The following is an 18,830-nucleotide window of genomic DNA, read 5'->3' on the forward strand; positions in this document are numbered from 1 at the left end:
CAACAGTACTAGTGCATCATCAGGGAGTATTTCTGAAACAGACCAAACTTTGAAGTTCTTGAAGGTCTGTAACGAAATCCTTTACCAAACAAAACTTTTAATTACAATGCAACTTCATGCCACCATTGCTGGAAGCACTCAGAACATCTTAGCTAGTTTTCCACGGTTCATAGCACAGACATTTTGTACTGGAGCTGTCCTCAGCTAGAAGTTTATTTCCAAATCTAACCTTTCTCAGGTGGTGTGTCAGAAAACAAGGAATTCCAACTGCTTGAGCTGGAAGCAACGGCTGGTCATTGCCCCACAAACTTGTCTCTCGGGTATGTGTTAGTACGTGGACACCAGCACAGCGTCCATTCTTCCTGTGTACAATTTACAGCACATACAATGGACAACAGCAATTTCCAACTAGTAGACGTTAAGTCATCGGACCACACTGCTATCTCTAGTCTGCCGCGTAAGTACAAGCACGCCCGCACAGTCTCAGATCACAGTCCATGTGTTTCCCTCCATGTTGAAACCCTGACTCTAGCTGCTGAACTTCCATGTGTTCCAGTTGAAAACGTTTATCTAGTTGCTCTTATGATATAGAATGAATCTGACTACATAGAAACTTTATTCAAAGATACAGATGTTGGTTTTCAAGTTCAACACTTTTTTTTCAAATTCAAGAAGCAAGAAGAAAGGTAGTCAGAGTATTTATCTAGAAGCGACTCCTGGTCATCGGACCGCACACTTGTCCCTCAGCTGCTGTGAAAGCACGAGCACACCTGAACACAGTCCGTCGTAAATGTCGGGTAGATGCCCGACCACCGACCACGTGTTTCCCTCCATGTCGTAGCCCTGGATCTCGCTGCTGAACTTCCACGTGTTCCAGTTGATCCCCCCGAGGATGTAGATCCTGTCGTGGAACACCGCGATCCCCGCGCCCGTCTGCGGCGAGAGAACGGGTGCGAGAAACCGCCACGAGTCGTCCACCCGGTCGTACCTAACAGCAGAGGACAGGTAATAGCACAGAACTTTTCAATAACATATAATGACATCTTCTTACAATATTGTACAACAAAAACTCTGTGAATTCGTAAACACTTGTTTTAAGAAGAGGGAGGAGACGTGTAAAAAATAATTCAGTGGTAGCATCGCCTTATATGATTGACTGTTTTGTGAACGATAGATGTAGTGTTGCATAACTCTCTCCGATTGTTCAGGAACGCTACATGTAATGATTCTTTACCTAAAAGTTTCATGTGATGTTGAAACTACTAGACACATGTACTGCACTTAGCCCAAGTGGGGAGGAACATGCAAATAAAGATCATGATTCGCACTTCTCCATGGTGGCGACTGCGCAACCCCCGATGACGTAGATGTCCCCGCGCACGGCGCACATGTTGTGTCCCGACCGGGCGTCGTGCATCGGCTTGAGCTGCTCGCACCCCTGGTCAGGGTCGTAACGCACCAGGTAGTCATGGTAATGACCTTCGACCCGCCCGCCGGAGATGTAGACCTCGTCCTCGCAGACACATGCCGCATGCCCGTAAACCTCCACCTCTAACGGTTTTACCTGGAATAAAAGAATGAATTGAAAGAATCTTGTTTATGTATACTTTCGGTTACTTATGTTACAATTTGTCGCAAGTTTATCTTCTTTGATTTTACTGTTTTGTAATCAGGCACCCGAGGGTCTAAGGTCTAAGGTAAGGTAAGGTAAGGTCTTACTGCACCCATGGCACGAATTTCATTGATGACGAAAAAATATTTTGTGGGTTTTGTCATTCTACTAATACTTTTTGCATTATATTCCCATTCTAAAGTCAAGGGTAACACAAATCCAGTTTAGGACGCAGCAACGGCACCAACGTGCTGCGGGTCCAGTGAGAGGGGGGCTTAAGATATAGAGGTACACTTGACCTCACCTTTGTCCAGCGGTTCAGCTCCGGGCTGTACTGCTCCACCGACGAGAGGATATCCGGGCCGAGTTTCCCCGCGATGGCGTACAGATGACCGCGGCGCGCCACCAGCTGGAAGTAGTACCGTGCCTCCTGCATGGGTGCGATCGGGACCCAGGCGTCGAACCGGGGGTCGTACCTGCAGATTTAAATTTAAACACTATCACAAAACTGCAGAGTGCGTTAGGTGGATCCCCTGGACAGAGCTGCTTGGAAGCGCGGTGTGAAGAGTAACTGACTGCTGCCCACCCCTGTGTCAGGGAACCCCGGCAGCATTTTAATCAAATACTGGAAACTACTGCTACTACCACATACAAACTCTGACCTCTGACCGCTAGAAAGAAATTTGACTTCTGACCCTCAAGTATGAAGACAATCCATCCAGGCATTCTCAAGTTATACAAAGTCATGTACTATTCACACACACACACATATACACACACATACATGCACACGCACGAACGCTGTGCAAAACATAACCTCCTCGGCGAAGGTAAAAAAGTACCTGAAGCCAGACGAGAGGTGCGTCCCGGGGAGCGTGCCCCCCACCACGTAGAGGTAGTTATCCATGATGGCGGCGCAGTGGTACTTCCGCGGCGGGCTGGGCATCGGCCGCAGGGTCTTCCAACGCACGGAACTCGACACCACGCTGCCATCGCAGAACATGAGCTCGCGGCTGATCGCCTGGTCCGTCTCCCCGCCGATCACGATCACAGCGTCCTCCGTGGCTCGTACCTGTGTGTATGATGACAGGATAGTATTATACAAAATGTATAAATGTTTATGGATTTGTCAGGACTTCAATCATGTAATCTGTATCTTTGTTATAATCAACTAATCTGATATTTCATCACTTTTGCATATTTGAGAAGTGGCCCTCAGGCTGATTTGAGCTTCAACATGATTCAACAAAGGCTCAAACAAATAAACAAACAAACAAACAAACAAACAAACAAGCGCACCTGTGTCTGTGGGGACTGCAGAGAGTTCTGCTTGTAGGGGAAAGCCTTGTAGGTGAAGGACTCGACCAGCAGCGCGTGGCACTTCGGGTCCATCATCATGAAACCCACCTGGAGCGGAATAGAGCATGTTTGTTGTGCTATTGTCCCTACACAAAGTAAAACTCTTAGAGTTAGAGTCTTACCAACAAGCTTTTGATCATGCAGTTCTCTGATCCTTCTCAAGGTGAAATGAACATCTGTTTAGATCACTAACATAAGATTTGGGTCATTTCAACTTGAGAAGGAAAAGAGAACTTTTTTTTAGTACTTTTACTCAATGGTCACCACAAACAAGACCTGAAAGTCTGAACTGATCGAAAGCCTGTTGGTAAGAGCTTTGCCTTCATTACAGAGTACAGAAATAGCATATAACATCTCTGACAGAGTCTACAATTTAATTACTGTGACAGAACTTTCATTCGAAGATGATTGCTTCTGTTTATAGTTACTGTTTCACAAGAAAGGGGGGTCCAACAAGTTGGATAGCAGGATTCCTTTTTGGGAATAGGTGCACTGGTGCACCTAATAAATAACCTGGAAATTTAGGTGCAAAAAAATAATTTTGGGTGCACAACATGAAATAAAGTACAATATCAGCAAAACGTATTTATATTCATCTATATTTATTAGCTAACTTGATAGGGTTACCTAGTATAGGTAGAAGTCTAAACACTCATCAAATACAGAGGAAATAAAGCCCACCTCCTGCACCTTCTCCATGATATCCCTGTCAGACATCAGCGGGAACCGAACACACTGCATGATCGTACAAGCGTCCTTCACGCGAGCGTCGTGGTCCGCGTCGATCCACTTCAGCGCAAACCTGAACACCTCCAGCTCGCTCGCTCCTATCGAATTCCTCTCCAGATAGCCAATCAGCTCCTTCTGCGTCAAAGTCTCGAACTTCTCCGTTTCCGCGAAGGTGTGGAAGTTTCTGACGATGAAGTCGTCCGCGAACTCCTTGAGTTCTGTGACTCCGTAGCTCTGCGCAGCGTGGGTAATCTCAAGACAGTTTTCCACAGTGATGGAGTCTTTATAGTACGTACAACACAGCTCCAGTACAGTGGGGATCTGTAGATAAGCCGCCACGTTGATAATGTCTCCGATGTTCTGCGGACTTAGTCCGATCTGTCCGCTGTAGATGAAGTCTATACAAGCCTCCAGCGCTGAAGCCTTCATGCCGTGTAACACGATCTCACGCTCCTTACTTTCCTTCAAACTCCCCGTAAGCATCGCTCGAAAGTAGTCACTACAAGCCGCTAGAACGGCGCGGTGGGCGAGAAACTTCTGCTTGCAGGATATGAGCAGGATGTCGCACAGCTGTCCGTTACGGCGCAAAGCGTTCAGTCCTTTCAAAATCTTCCGACTGTGTTCACCCGAATCATGGTCAAGTTTCGCGCTCTCAGACCCGCCTTCCACGATAAAGTCGTAGCACGCCTGTACGATCGGTGGGATCTGCAAGCAGCTCGCAACACCAAGAACCTGTTTGATGCCAATAAAAAGCAGTACACATTTCATTCTAAAGAAACAACAACTTGGTACAAATATCATACACACTTGAACCGAAAATAAAGCCAACACGCTCCATCTATAAAAATGAAATACAGAGATAAAGAAGACACAATAAGAAACAATGATGATACGTCGATGAAGGTTAGACATACAGGTAATAAGAGACCTCAAAAAAGCAGTTACTCAAGCAACTGTATATGATTTTGGAAACGGTCAGACGTTTCAAGTAGCATCCACTACTTTTCGTCAGTGACTCTGAGCAAGATCAGTTGAACAGCAGGTTTTTAACCACTAACTTTTACTTGATATGCAAATAAAGTGAAGACAATTTTAGATAGAAAACAAAGTAGACCTGTTTGACGTTGTCATCGTTGACTTCTGCCTTCGTTGCGTAGAGGATGTCCAGCAGACACCGCACGCCTTCCACCGTTACCCCTTCCAGTTCCACCTTGTCCTGCTTCCCGTCCGTTATTGCACTGGTCAGCAGCGCCTTCTCACCAGCAACGGAAAAAGGGAAAAGTTTAATAAAACCATATTCATAACTTCTCCACAGTGAACAAATCACAACATTCTAAAGTGTAATAAAATCATCGTAATTTGCATAAATAAAGCTACAAATCTAAAATTACTCGTACTTGGAAATGGTGAATACACAAAACTTACATGCGCAGCCAGGGTACTGCTCAGCTCAACTGACTATGTCACAATCACATGGCCAGGTCATAAGTCAGATGGGCCAAAACAAGAAAATAAGTGATTGTAGCTAATTAATGAAAATAACCAAAGGGTCCGTGTTCCTCACCTTCAGGTAGTTGCATGATGCCAGCAGTGCTCGATGAAGGCTGAAGCTACTGGACTCAGACACGAGCGTGAAGTCACACAGAACACCCTCCTCAAACAAACAAACAAATGTTTCTCACCTTGAGGTAGTCGCTGCATGAAGCGAGCAGTGCTCGGTGAAGGGAGAAGCTGCTGGACTCAGACACGAGCGTGAAGTCACACAGAATGTTTTCCTCCCGCAGGCCGTTCAGCCCCCCCAGGAGGAACTCCGGGTGTTTGTCGGACAGAAACTCCTCCAGCTCCTCCAGGTCAACATCCTCCTGCTCCGGAGTCACTCCGTCAGTATCCATGGCGATGGGGCATCACTGTCGCACTTCCTGTAGAACAACACATAACACTCCATCAGTATCCATGGCGATGGGGCATCACTGTCACACTTCCTGTAGAACAACACATAACACTCCATCAGTATCCATGGCGATGGGGCATCACTGTCGCACTTCCTGCGAAATGAAAATATATGAAAAGTTAACATACAGCAGGGTCAGACAATTGTTTAAGAGTTACTCATAAAAAATGACCAGGAAAGTTTTAGTCAAGTCTAACAACAACTGTAAAACTTAATATGTTTTTGTAAAAGTTTGTTTGTTTGTTAAGACCCTTGTAGTGGCACATTGTAACAGTAACAAGACCAAAACAGTACTCACTTAGTGGGCTACGAGGGATTATGAAGACTGAATTCTTCTTCCACAAAGAATTGGACTTAACCAAATGTTCAACTGGATAGCACTTGTGTAGTCTTTACTTTACAATGAATGAATGAATGATGAGTTAAGTCCTCTCTTTCCTGTCTGCAGCTGAAGCTAAAACCTTGTGGTGTCTTCAAAATGACGTCTGTCAAGCCAAGAATTTCACAGAACAGCATGTCAGACCACTCTTTATATTCACGGTGTTGAAGGTTACATGTACATGCCTTAGCCCGGGACCTCAACTCCCCCCCCTACTATGCCCCTGAAGGGGTTATCTGGGGGTAACCTAATGTAGATGTAGATGTACATGTAAAACACAATGTAGGTCAGTGGTGCTCATGGAGAGTGATCTCTTCACAAACATGGATAAAACCTGACCAAACTTGAACCTTGGTCGAGTTTAGTACCATAAAAGTACAACCTGATGCGCAGTAGCTTTAAGCTCTATGGTAGTCATGGAAACCCTTGACACTAAATTCTACCTGGCCTTGAAAATACCTGACTGCAAGAGCTTGTGTTGACAACTGCTCCACAGAATAGGGCGAGTCTACTGGAGAATACTATAATAGCAGCAGTTGCACTGGATAAGCTACCAGTCGTCTATATATAACCAACCACAAACATTGCACTGCCATAGCTAAGGTTATTGCTAAAGTATGCCAGAACCAGGTCACTATTACACTCTGTTTAGAGTATAGTACGTATCTATAGTCTATACTAGTGTCAGAAGTGACTCACTTGGATGCAGCAGCACCAGCCTTTTCTACTTTATGACGTACAACATACAAATTTAGCTGGATTCCCTACAGAGTTCTAGAAGCCAGGCCCTAAAGCTCAGGAATCCTAAACATCAGAGTGTTCTCAGAATGCCTGTCCCCGAAGCTCGGGAGTGTTCCCGGAATGCCTGTCCCTCATGCCTGTAATTTGGCCTGTTAACCTACAGGGGAGAGGGCCAAAGGTCGTGGCACTGGGCAGGACGAAGACAGTAAACTGACAGATTCTATATATATAGGAGCTGCAGATTTCCCCTACCCTCAAGATGAGGATGGGATCAGGTGAGGGTTCACCAGCCCTGGACTCAAGGTTCATGTGGCGATAGTGGAATAGTTTCATTCATGGTCAGGGATTTTCTGCTAAACCTGGTTTTATCACAAAGTTTGAAACAATCTGAAGAGTTGAAAATGTTCATACAGTGACTGTCGTTCTTAATTAACAACCTTAAAATGAATCTGACAATATCATTGAAGCTGTACATGTATGCAGCAGGATACAGACTTTCCTCTAAGGCCACACCAATTTAATTTCTTGGTTAACGGATTTTTATTTTCAACAAAAAAAATTTTACAAAAAAAAAATCCCAGCCTTCTGTTTTCATTTTTTGTTCCATTTTTTTTTTTGGGGGGGGGGGGATAAAAATCCGTTAACCAAGAAATTAAATTGGTGTGGCCTTAGACTCATGTTGATCTTCCAGTCTAGTGTCATTTTTTAAATTCCAAATAGAAGTTAAATTTGTCAGTCCTTACAGGGTCCATGGGATTATGAGTACAAATGTATTTCACCCACAGGCTGCACACACACATTAAACTCCCCAGTACTACCAAATGTTTCCCACCATATCTATCATCACTAACTGTTCCCTCAACGGTACACACCCAACCCCTGCCTGCAGCCAGCTTAGACATTTCCTGATGAAGTCAGATGGAACTGCAAGGAACTCGCTCCTGCCTAGCTAAAGACACAACATTCTTCAGATTAGTCCACACCAATCTAATTTGTGGGTTTTCAGGTTTGATAACGATACAGTGCAGTCACCTGAACTGGAAGATCAACTCAAAAACATGAAAATCAGTGCCTGTACCTTGGCACACACAGTTTCAGGGAGTGGATATAGTCAGATTCAAGTTTTCCTCCCAGCTCCATTTACATGTTAGCCCTTGCTTCACTTTTACCTTTGAATGTCTGACTGTCAAGGAAATCAATCAGTGTGTGCCCTCAGCATCGCATTCATGATCACCCCAGGAGAAGCAGCCTTACTGTATTTGACATAAACCCTCAGATAAAATCCCAAACATGTAAGAACCCGCATCAATCTCTCTAAGCTTCTCCCGCTGCCCACAACCCTGCAACTAACCACAAATCTGGTGGTGCTGTAAGGTTCAGGAGATGTACTTGGAGATTGCTTGAAGGCAAGAGGATCTAATGGACTCAGAAAGTTGTAATTTTTGTATCTCTACATGTCATGTCAGCCTGCTGCTAGTCTAAGGGTTGAATCCTAGCGATAGTGGCGGCCTAGAGGTTGCCCAGCAAGCTGAAAGGGTTGAAGATTCATGGTACAGAAAAAGTTCGCCACTGTAAAAAGGTAGATTTGCAGTGATGTTATATGCTAGAATTCTCAGGGCCGCAAGCTGGTGGCACATCATCAGGTCTTGTACACTTTACCAGTGATATATTCAGGCTGAACTGTCCTACAATATTCAAGTTGGTTTTCTTCCACTTGGAATAGCAGCTTTAATGGTAATAGTACTCCAGAGTTGCCCAAAGTTGCCCAGAAAGCTGACGTGTGTGGAAGGAGGGTCTGTTGAAGATTCATGGCAGGAAACGTTTGTCCTTTTTCGAAAGGCAGATTTGTGTTTGATTTTAACTCAAGACAGAAAGTAGCCATTGAATACTAGTACATATACCTGAATTTATCATGTGATACGAAAACTGCAGATTCTGTACTGAGACTTGAGAGCTAGGATATCAGGCTTTAAGATACAGCTATTGGGGCGCCAGATCCTGATCTGACTTTATATACCAGGTTGATGAAGAGACAGAGTTTGTCTCGAAAGCTCCCCAGAGTAGCAAACTCTTTTGTTGTGTGTAAGGTTTAAATATTTGTCAAAGGTTCCTGTCTGATTTACCTGCGATGTATGCAGATGGTCATGCAAAAGCAATACATCTAAGTTGGTTTTCTTCAAAGATGAATTATAGCACCTTTTAATACCAGCAGTACAAAGGACATACAAAAGCTCTCTGGTGTGTGATGTATGACATCAGTGGCATCTCTACAGACATCAGAGGACATCAAAGGGACGGCTTCCAACTGATCGCTCAGCAGATAATACAGGCGGATTCCGATGATGGCCCCTGCTGCATGTTTCCTGAGTCTGTGAATGATGTTTAAGACAGGCAGATTCCGATGATGGCCCCTGCTGCATGTTTCCTGAGTCTGTGAATGATGTTTAAGACAGGCAGATTCCGATGATGGTCCCTGCTGCATGTTTCCGGATCCTGTGTGAATGATGTTGGATGCCAAAATGCCAACATAACCCATATTTTGTGGACGATGTTTTGGCGTGAGTAACGACTTCGCTTGCAGCATTCAGGACTGTATTCAAACAAATTCCCCAAAGCAGTTTTTCATCGGTGACATGTACTTTTGCCGCAAAGTTTGGAAAACAGGCATAAAAACTCAAACTGTTCTTAAGGACTACATGATGTATGGACCTCCGTTGTGCTGTATAAGATAGAATCAAACCATGTTTTGCCACTTTGAAACAAATTTCCTCATGATTGCTTCCCTGAAGTACAATCTTAAACTTTTCAAGTCAAAGGTGAACAAGCATCAGTCAACACAGTCCAGTTCAGTAACCCAAAACACTTGTCAATGAGTGACTGTTAGAGCCTTGTTTTGTGGTGAATATGAAGTAAATAGAAAGAAAAACAGCTTAGCTTTCAGGCAAAGCTCATCTTCCACTGGTCATGACAGAGAGGACGGATGATATGCACAGTAGCGGTTATGTAACAAGGTATTGATCGTCCTTACCTCGTATCCGTGGGCTCTACAGAAGGTGGAACTTCGTGATGGATTATGTTGTCGAACTCGAACCTAACTATCGCTATAGCGTGCACGCTCTAGTCTAAAACTAAACCGAATAACTGTAAACACTTGCTTGAACTTGCCCCAACGCAACGCAACTAACTTCAACATCCGGGGCCTCGATCAGGGCTGACCCATGACCTCCTAAACCTGGTTACACTGTCCTCCCTCCTATGAAGACACGTCCTCGTGTCTTAGAACCCCAATCTATCCGGGGGTCTCCCCCGGCGTCGGGAGCGGGTTGTAGTGGGTGCTGGAGCGTCACACACATTTTGACTCTGGTCTTTGTTCATTGAGCAGTACCACTCTCCGTCTGGATCTATCTCAGCAGCTTCATGTGCTGTTATCCTTCTCCAGCTGTCACAGGAGTCACACTGCACCCAATCCTGCAGCGACTCTGCGTCTGAATCCTCAGCTGGAGTCTCCTCGGCAGGTAACTCATCTGTCAAAGAATCTTCTGCTCTCGCTCCTGTTTCCTCTTCCGGCTCTTGCACATGGTACTCCTTGAGCCTGTTGAAGTGCACTACGACCCTCTGTCGTCCTCCCACTCGCTGGACTCTATAGGTAACATCTGAGATCCGTGTCACCACTCTGTAGGGTCCTTTCCATTTTGGGAAGAACTTCTTGCTCAATCCTCTTGGGACGGCTGGAATAGACAGCCAAACTTGGTCCCCCACGGAGAAGCCTCCTCCGTGGCATTTCCTGTCATACACATCCTTTTGGCGCCTGTGGGCCGTTTCCATGTTCTGTCTAGCTCTTCTGTAGGCCATATCCAACTCTTCTCTCACCCCCTGTGCCTGGACGTCTATCCCTCCAGCTGGCTCTGGCCTGTCCACAGGCCACATGACGTCGGCTGGTACCCTTGCTTCCTCACCATAGGTGAGAAAGAATGGAGTGTAGTCTGTGCTTGAGTGGACACTGGTACGGTAGGCGAACAAGGCTGACTGAAGGCGGGCATCCCAGTCAGTGTGAGAGTCATTCACATACATGGTAAGAATCTGACAGACCGTCCTATTAAATCGCTCGACCATGCCATCACCCTCTGGGTGATATGCCGTAGTTCTTGTCTTCTTAATTCCCAGCTCCTGGCATAATGTGTGGACAATCTGTGAATCAAAGTCTCTCCCTTGGTCACTGTGCAGCTGGTAGGGCACACCGAACCTGGTGATCCATGTATCAATCAATGCTCGCACCACGGTCGTCGCCTTTTGATCTGGTAACGCTACAGCTTCCACCCATTTCGTCATATAATCAGATATTACCAATATGTGTTTATTTCCCTTCGGGGTCTCTGGGAAGGGTCCCATAAAGTCCATGGCCACCCTCTCCCACCGGAATCCTGGGGATGAGGGAACTAATGGTGCCCTTCTTCGCCGGGACCCTGTCTTCCTCTTGGCACACTCTGAACATCCCTTCACATGTAGCTCGACATCGGTAGCCATCCCGTACCAAAAGAACCGTTCTCGCATTCTTAGAAGGGTTTTATCCACCCCTAGGTGCCCACTCAGAATACCTCCGTGGCATTCCCTGAGCACCTGTTCCCTCAGAGTCTTTGGGACGACGAGCTGGAGCCGATAGGAGGTGTCTGTGTTATCAGCATACAATCTCCGGTACAACACCCCTTCCTTGACCTCCATCCTCTCTCGGTCATTCCAATAGCGCAAGCCTTCCTTCCCGAGTGGGGAGGGTTGTTCAGTCTCGTCTCCGCTCTCCACTGCTAATAGCACTGGGCTTATCTCAGGATCGTCGGCCTGCTGTTGCTTGATATCCTGACCGGCTGCAAAAGGTACAAGTACCTCAGGGGGGTCTGAAGCAACCTGGACTGACATCACGCCATCTGTCGGTGCATCTTCTAGGCCGCACTGTCGGCAGGGAATCCTAGACAACCCGTCAGCATTGCCGTGTTTCTTCCCAGCTCTGTGCTGAACCGTGAATGAGAATGACGCTAACGTCTCCAGCCAACGTGCTACTTGATTCTCAGGCTCCTTAAATGTCATCAGCCATTTTAAGGCGTGGTGGTCGGTACGAACAGTAAACTCGCAGCCTAACAAATAGTGTCTGAAATGCCATACAGAGTTGACGAGAGCAAGCAGCTCTTTCCTGGTGGTGCAATACTTCCGTTCAGCTTTGCTCAGCGTACGACTGTGGTAGGCTATAGGGTGTTCACAACCGTTGACTTCTTGAGACAGTACAGCTCCCAGTCCCCGATCTGACACATCTGTGTCTAAGATGAATCTCTTGTGAAAATCGGGGAAGGCTAGGACCGGGGCTGTGGTGAGTTCCCTTTGTAACTGCCTGAAAACCCCCTTTTCCTCCTCTCCGAACTCAAAGTTCCCCTCTCGGTCGTTGGCCAGCTGGTATAACGGTGCCGCGATACCTGAAAAGTTTCTCACAAACCTCCTGTAGTAAGAGCAAAAGCCCAAGAACGATCGGAGCTCTCCCCTGTTACTTGGGATCGGCCAGGTTTTGACGGCCTCTACTTTCCCTGGTTCTGTCTCCACCCCCTGTTCACTCACTACATGTCCCAGGAAAGACACCTTCTCTCTCAGCAGTTGACACTTGGTAGTCTTGACCTTCAGTCCTGCATCTTGTAGGCGCTGCAAGACAGACTCAAGTCGATCCCAATGCTCTTCAAACGTACGGCCAAAGACTATAATATCATCGAGGTAAACAAGACAGGAGGACCAGCAGAGTCCAGCCAAGACTAAGTCCATAAGCCGTTCAAATGTCGCGGGCGAGTTGCAGAGGCCCATGGGAAGGGTGTTGAACTCCTACAATCCGAGAGGTGTAGTGAACGCTGTCTTCTCTTTGCTACTTTCCTCTACTTCGACTTGGTGGTAACCGCTCACCAGATCAAGGGTACTGAAGAACTTTGCTCCACCCAAAGCGTCCAGGGCGTCGTCTATCCTAGGTAGGGGATATGCATCCTTCAGTGTACAGTCATTGAGCTTTCTGTAGTCCACACAGAATCGTGTTGATCCATCAGGTTTCTTTACCAAGACTACAGGAGCTCCCCAGGGAGAGTGTGACTCCCTGATGATGCCTATCTCTCGCATGCCCTGGAGGCAGCGCGCCATCTCTTCTCGCTGGTGGGGTGAGTACCGTCTAGGTGCAAGTTTCACTGGCCTGGCACTACCGGTGTCAATCTTGTGTTTGACCTTGTCAGTTCTTCCCAAGTCCAGCGGTCCACGTGAGAACACATGTTGAAATCGATCAACTGTCCTATACACACGCCGACGCTGGTCTGTGCTCAAGTCCTTCCTGTCCAGACCAAGGTCTGACAGGATGCGATCCACCTCTCCTGCCTTGGGAGTAGAACTCTTGGTGGCCAGACCCCTCAGCGTCAACACTTGCTGTGCCCTTGTGCGTCTCTTGGTTCTACCTTTGCCAGCTGGCGGCAGTACAACTTCCTCAGCCTCCCCTCCCTCCATAGGAGTCAGCTGTCCGACCTTGGAACCACGCCGTAATGTCACTGGCTCTGGCGACATGTTGACCAGCCGTATTGGCACAGACCCCTCGGTCGGCGCCACCACAGTTCTGGCACACACAACTTTATCTTTCCCTTCCAAACTGTTGGGTTCAAACACAGCAGACAGAAAACCTCCCCAGCCAGGGTTTGAATCTTGTATGCATCCAGGTACGACGACTTCATGACGTCCCGGGAGGGTAACATCTTCTGCTAAACTCACCCTACAGACATTGGGGCGAATGGACAGGACTTGCAAGGGGCATGGTCTGCCTCGGACAGAGATGGTCTCTCCTACGGTGTCAACTACGGCTCTGACTGACCTCATAAAGTCCATTCCCAGGATACATCTCTCCTGCAAGCCGTGAACGACATAGACCTTCCTCTTGATCTCCGCACCATGCACCCTTATCCTCACCTCCACGGAACCAAGCACTTTAAGTACACCACCTCCCGCTGCTACGAAACTCTGCCAGCAATTCTTTAAGGGCACTTTGCCACCCTTTTCCCAAACTGAGCTATCAACACAAGATGGCCCCGCACCTGAATCTACCAATGCATTCAAATTTTGATTCCACATGTCCAGATTTAAATATAACAGTTGCTTGATTTCCCTGGCTTCACAATCTTCATGATCATTGTCTTCAAAATCCTCATTATCGTTGGCACAATCAGAAGAATCATTCAACTTACTGTTCTGGGGTGACTCCTTAATATGCGCTAGTGTGTCACCCCCCACCCCAGCGCCCCCTAGTTTGACGACTTCTTCGGGCTGGGGCAGTTCCTTGCCATGTGCGCACGGCCACCACAGTTGAAACAGATGTAGTCCCTACCATCAGCCTTGTTTCCGTTGTTGTTGTTGTCATTTCCCGGGTTGCTTGGGGTACGAACTCCGGTGTCGCTCTTCGTTACTGCGTCTTCAATTCGGGTCAGGCAACCCGCCATGCCCTCTACTCGGCTCTCCAGCCGGGCCACCCTTTCTTCTAGCTCCTCCTCCCTGCTATTGCTAGCGACCATGTGCACCGTAGTGCTCTCCGTACCCTCCAGCTGTGCTGCGGCACGGCGGATGTCTCTCAGGTTATTCGGCCGAGGGAAAATGTCGCCCAACCTCTCTGCCAGCCTAGAGGGCTGCAGACCGGTAATGAAATAATTGACCCCCATCTTCTCCCTCTCCGCTACATCTGTTTTGGGGTGCCCGTACTGCAACAATGACCTGAGTCGCATTTCATAGTCGAGTAGTGTCTCTCCTACCTTCCTGTGGAAGTGCAGTAGCTCGTCGAGCGAGGTTTGCTTCCTTTCCCCGGCCCCAAACCTGTCTGATAACACCGTGTGCAAATTTTCCACGTCATTTGTCAACTTGTCACCCAAACTCTCGGCGTACTCTAGAGCCGGACCCTCCAAATGTAGCATGAGGTACATTGGGTAACTTTCTACTTTCCATTGTTGCAATCTGGCCAGGCGAGCAAACTGCCTATACCATGAGCCGAAATTTAGGTTACGGCCTGAGAACTTGGCGAGTTTGATTTCTGCACGTGTCGCCGCCATTTTGAGTTTCTTTGTTCTTTGTCCGACGCGCGTTCCAGAATCTTCTGTTCACTTCTGACACCAATGTAACAAGGTATTGATCGTCCTTACCTCGTATCCGTGGGCTCTACAGAAGGTGGAACTTCGTGATGGATTATGTTGTCGAACTCGAACCTAACTATCGCTATAGCGTGCACGCTCTAGTCTAAAACTAAACCGAATAACTGTAAACACTTGCTTGAACTTGCCCCAACGCAACGCAACTAACTTCAACATCCGGGGCCTCGATCAGGGCTGACCCATGACCTCCTAAACCTGGTTACAGTTACATACAGGGTCATTACAATGATACAGGGGTTTTCAACAGTACATGTAAGTATACAGTGAGACAGGCAAACAGCAAACACCGTTTCCAAAATCTAACCAGTTGCTTGTTAATGAGTAACTGTTGCTTTTATTGCTTAAATATCATTTTAACTGGATGTCTAACCTTCATCGAAGTACAGTAAACAGAGCTAGTGCACATCATATCTGGGTGAAAGCCTGTACCTTGGTACACGCAGTTCCAGGCTGTGAATTCCTCCCAACCCTCTGTTTTTATCTTGTCTTCTTGCTAAACTTTCTTTTTAAAACGTCTGAGAACCAAAGAAGTAAATTGCCGTGGCCACAGTCCTGTGATAGACATAAGGTTGACAGGAATAGCCATGATACATGAAACCCACCAGCTATTTCAGGCTGGATGTGAGAGACTGTGAACCGGGGCACACATGACAGCGATGGATCCCGGAGCAGCTCTGACATTTCCTCGGGACTCGGATCTGATCCATTAGCTCCATATCCTCTGGTCTATATGTCATACCTCACCTTGTCAGTACTCGTATGTATACCATGGATGACATTCAGCACTGTAGAAATGTTCAGGGGTCTCCAGTGATACATGTACAGCTGTTATCACCAGCCTTTGGGGTCTATACTGAGAAGCTTTGAATTGTTGTGGTGAAGATATTATCATACGGATTCAAGTGTGAAAATCAAGTGACTTAGTGTATTTGATATCTGCAGAAAATATTGAAGTCTTTCACTAAGTTTCAGGTTTGAATTCGAAAATGATTCAATGAATCAAGTAAATAATGAAGTTACAGACAGGAGTGTCACAATGATTTTCCACTCCCGGTTTAAGAGAAAAACATGTTGCCTGCTTGTTTCCAACTTTTTAGGATCCATCCCGTAAACATCAATTTCCCCAAATCCCAATCAACACTGTTAGCAATGTCAGAATTATCACAAACTTGCAGAAAAAACTTGTTTCTAAAAATGATTTCTAAGAAAATTAAAGAAGACCTAACAACCAACGATCAGCCTTAAGGGGCACAAAACTTGGTGTGAAACCAGCAAAGGAAATGTACAATCATTTTTGTTATAAGTTGCAAATTGGTGTACGTAGTGGATCCAGAGAGATATTCAATAACAGATAGAGAACTCAGAGGTAACCAGAGCTAGTACGACGTGGCCTGTATCTGTATCAATCATTCAACCAAAAGGACTGCCCTTTCATGTAACACACCAGCTTCACAGGCACAAATCATCAACTGATTGTATCACACTGAACGACTTGTCACACCTAAACCACTCAGATCCAACTCTAACTGAGTGTGAGTACTCGTACTCCAACTGCCATTTAGAGTTAAAGCTATCTCACGAAGATGCGGCTACTGTCCCCTTTACAGGACCGTCTGCGTAGCACCAGGAGTCTCATGTTACCACAGCCATGGGGGATATGGAATCGACTGTCCCGACATGCAGAACCCAGGGACAAGCACTCCCAGTCTCTCAAGCAATGCAGGCGAGACGTACCTCAAGATTAATCTCGAGCGTTTCCTAACCGCTTCTTGAGACAGGAGAAGATCCTGGGATGCCTACTTAGTCTAGTATTCTCTCTGAGGACTCGGCTGTTACTTAATGCACCATGGGGATGTCACAAGTATGAGGTCATTAGATTATTTTTAGGTTCACAATTATACATAACATTCCCACTGGACTGGTGAGGGCCTGTGTGAGCCGGTCTGGGGGTACAGTTGTCAGGGCAACAAAAAAACTTGCATATCTTATTACCTGGATGTCTAACCTTCAATGATGTATCAGTATAGTAAGTCAGGTTGATCTGGTATTTCTGCCCAAATTCTAGACCTGTTTTCAAGCAAATGCAAGGAGCAAAATGTCAAGGAGCAAAATGTCAAGGAGTCAAATGCAAACAAGTTGGAATGTGGCTGGTGTGGGCTGGAGTTGGTGGCATGACTGTACATGTATGTAAAAACAGACACACCGAAGAAATTACATTGTGATGACGATTGTTATACTACAAGATGCCGACTTCTCAGCCAAAATTCTGCATTAGAAAGACCCAGTAAGAAGTGGAGAGGAAACTAGAAGTAATTTTGAGTGAAACTTGATAAGAAAATGTTGCGCTGCCGCGCTGTTATCACCCGGGTGTCCCGGTATGTCTGTCACCGAGATGTCAAACACGACGGGAGGATACTTCACATCCCCTCTGTACCCATGGTGCACTCGTCATGTTGGGTACTGAACTAACGTAGGGATACAGATACATGTGTGGTAGGGAAGGTCTAGAAATTTCTTTCATCATGAGTGGCCAGGCCTTTGTACCCGCGGTGAACTGGACTGTCATACGGCTACCAATATATCAAAGCATCATATACTAGGCAAAGGTCTGGAAATGTGTGCAGACTTGTGATACTGGGTACTGAACTGTGGTGATGATGATGATGGCAGCTTCTTCGCTCTCGAAGATTACTGGGAAGGTTGTCCTGAACTGTGGTAGAGGTACACAAACATGTGTAACAAGGAGAGCAACAATGGGAAAGGTCTGGAAATGTCTTTCTCTTTGAGTGGCTGAGTTTTCCACAGCGTACTGACTCAACGTCTTGTTGTGCCTGGCACTGAACTATCATAGGGATACAAACACATGTCATCGATATCTAAAAGCAGCATAGGCAAAGGTCTGCAAGCTAGTGTCTGCACACTTGCAAATGTATCATACCAAGTACTAAACTATCTAGTAAGTACCTAGCTTTGGTAAGGCACCTCCTCTCATATGCAACGTAAAATCAAATGTCCCGTGTTTGAGGAGAATCACACCTTCAGCACGTTAAAGAACCCACCGCACTTATCAACAACAGTAGGGGTCCATTCCGGTATCAGTAGATCAAAGATTACTGTAATCAAATTCTACCTATACCAAATGAACATAAAAGACTCGCTCCACATATCAAGTGTTGAAGAATGTAAGATCAGACTCCAGCAGTCGTGTGCCAGACGTGAAGACGTCATCCACTGATGGATGAAAAGATGGAAAGTTTTATAGCCTCTTCTTTGATATTTTTAAGTTCTCTAGTATTTTATGTATATGTGGTTTTAATGTTTGTTAAATTGCGACAATCCTGTATGAATGTATATATGTTTGTTGTATATGTTGTATATTTTCAATAAAGCGTTTAAAAAAAAAAAAAAAAAATCAGCAGATCAAAGTTTAACCTTACAATCCGGGCCTGCGTAGCTTGTACTGTACAAAACCGGTGGGGTACGCCTGAAGCCAGTTTACCGGTTATGCGTGATAAGCAAAGGTATATACAACAATTTTTATTGACACAACAAAAGTACATCGACTCTCGTAAGGTCTACTTAATCTATACATACATACATACATGCCAACAAACAAAGTTCATACTAATGAGTTTGTTTACATACAGTCATATGGAATAGGGCAACATATTGAAATTTAGCGTGTCGTATACTTATACATTACTTGTTCTTATGTCTAAACATTCTTATATATAGCATGTGTCCATCCATTTCTAGAAGCTTCTACAACTAACTCATGTGTGACACTATGACTTATCATGATCTGCGAGGCATGATTTTCTGCAGGGCTGCTCAACTACCCCATAAATCACAAACCCTGCCTCGCGA

At 46.0% G+C, this 18,830-nt stretch overlaps 2 protein-coding genes across 4 annotated transcripts in view; both read right to left on the minus strand.

Annotated features, from left to right (window-relative positions):
* Positions 1-637: 637 nt before the first annotated feature.
* The window catches only part of LOC136436065 (kelch-like protein 9), a 42,235-nt gene continuing 24,042 nt past the window's right edge, over positions 638-18,830 (minus strand). The window contains exons 2-9 of one of the 3 annotated variants that reach the window (XM_066429773.1): positions 5,383-5,619; positions 4,815-4,952; positions 3,653-4,432; positions 2,912-3,019; positions 2,455-2,684; positions 1,917-2,088; positions 1,329-1,564; positions 638-988 (exon numbers count right to left, since the gene is read on the minus strand). In XM_066429773.1, coding sequence (XP_066285870.1) covers positions 721-988; positions 1,329-1,564; positions 1,917-2,088; positions 2,455-2,684; positions 2,912-3,019; positions 3,653-4,432; positions 4,815-4,952; positions 5,383-5,592 — 2,142 coding nt within the window. In that variant the 5' untranslated portion in view covers positions 5,593-5,619 and the 3' untranslated portion in view covers positions 638-720. Of the gene's footprint in view, positions 989-1,328; positions 1,565-1,916; positions 2,089-2,454; positions 2,685-2,911; positions 3,020-3,652; positions 4,433-4,814; positions 4,953-5,382; positions 5,746-18,830 lie in introns of all 3 variants that reach the window. The other 2 variants (XM_066429772.1, XM_066429771.1) reach the window with 2 other exon arrangements.
* Positions 14,070-14,864, minus strand: LOC136437145 (uncharacterized). The gene has a single exon (XM_066431625.1). The coding sequence runs from the start codon at positions 14,862-14,864 to the stop codon at positions 14,070-14,072; it is 795 nt and encodes a 264-aa protein (XP_066287722.1).

Source organism: Branchiostoma lanceolatum, chromosome 6 (assembly GCF_035083965.1).
Source record: "Branchiostoma lanceolatum isolate klBraLanc5 chromosome 6, klBraLanc5.hap2, whole genome shotgun sequence".
In the NCBI taxonomy this organism is placed as follows: domain Eukaryota; kingdom Metazoa; phylum Chordata; class Leptocardii; order Amphioxiformes; family Branchiostomatidae; genus Branchiostoma; species Branchiostoma lanceolatum.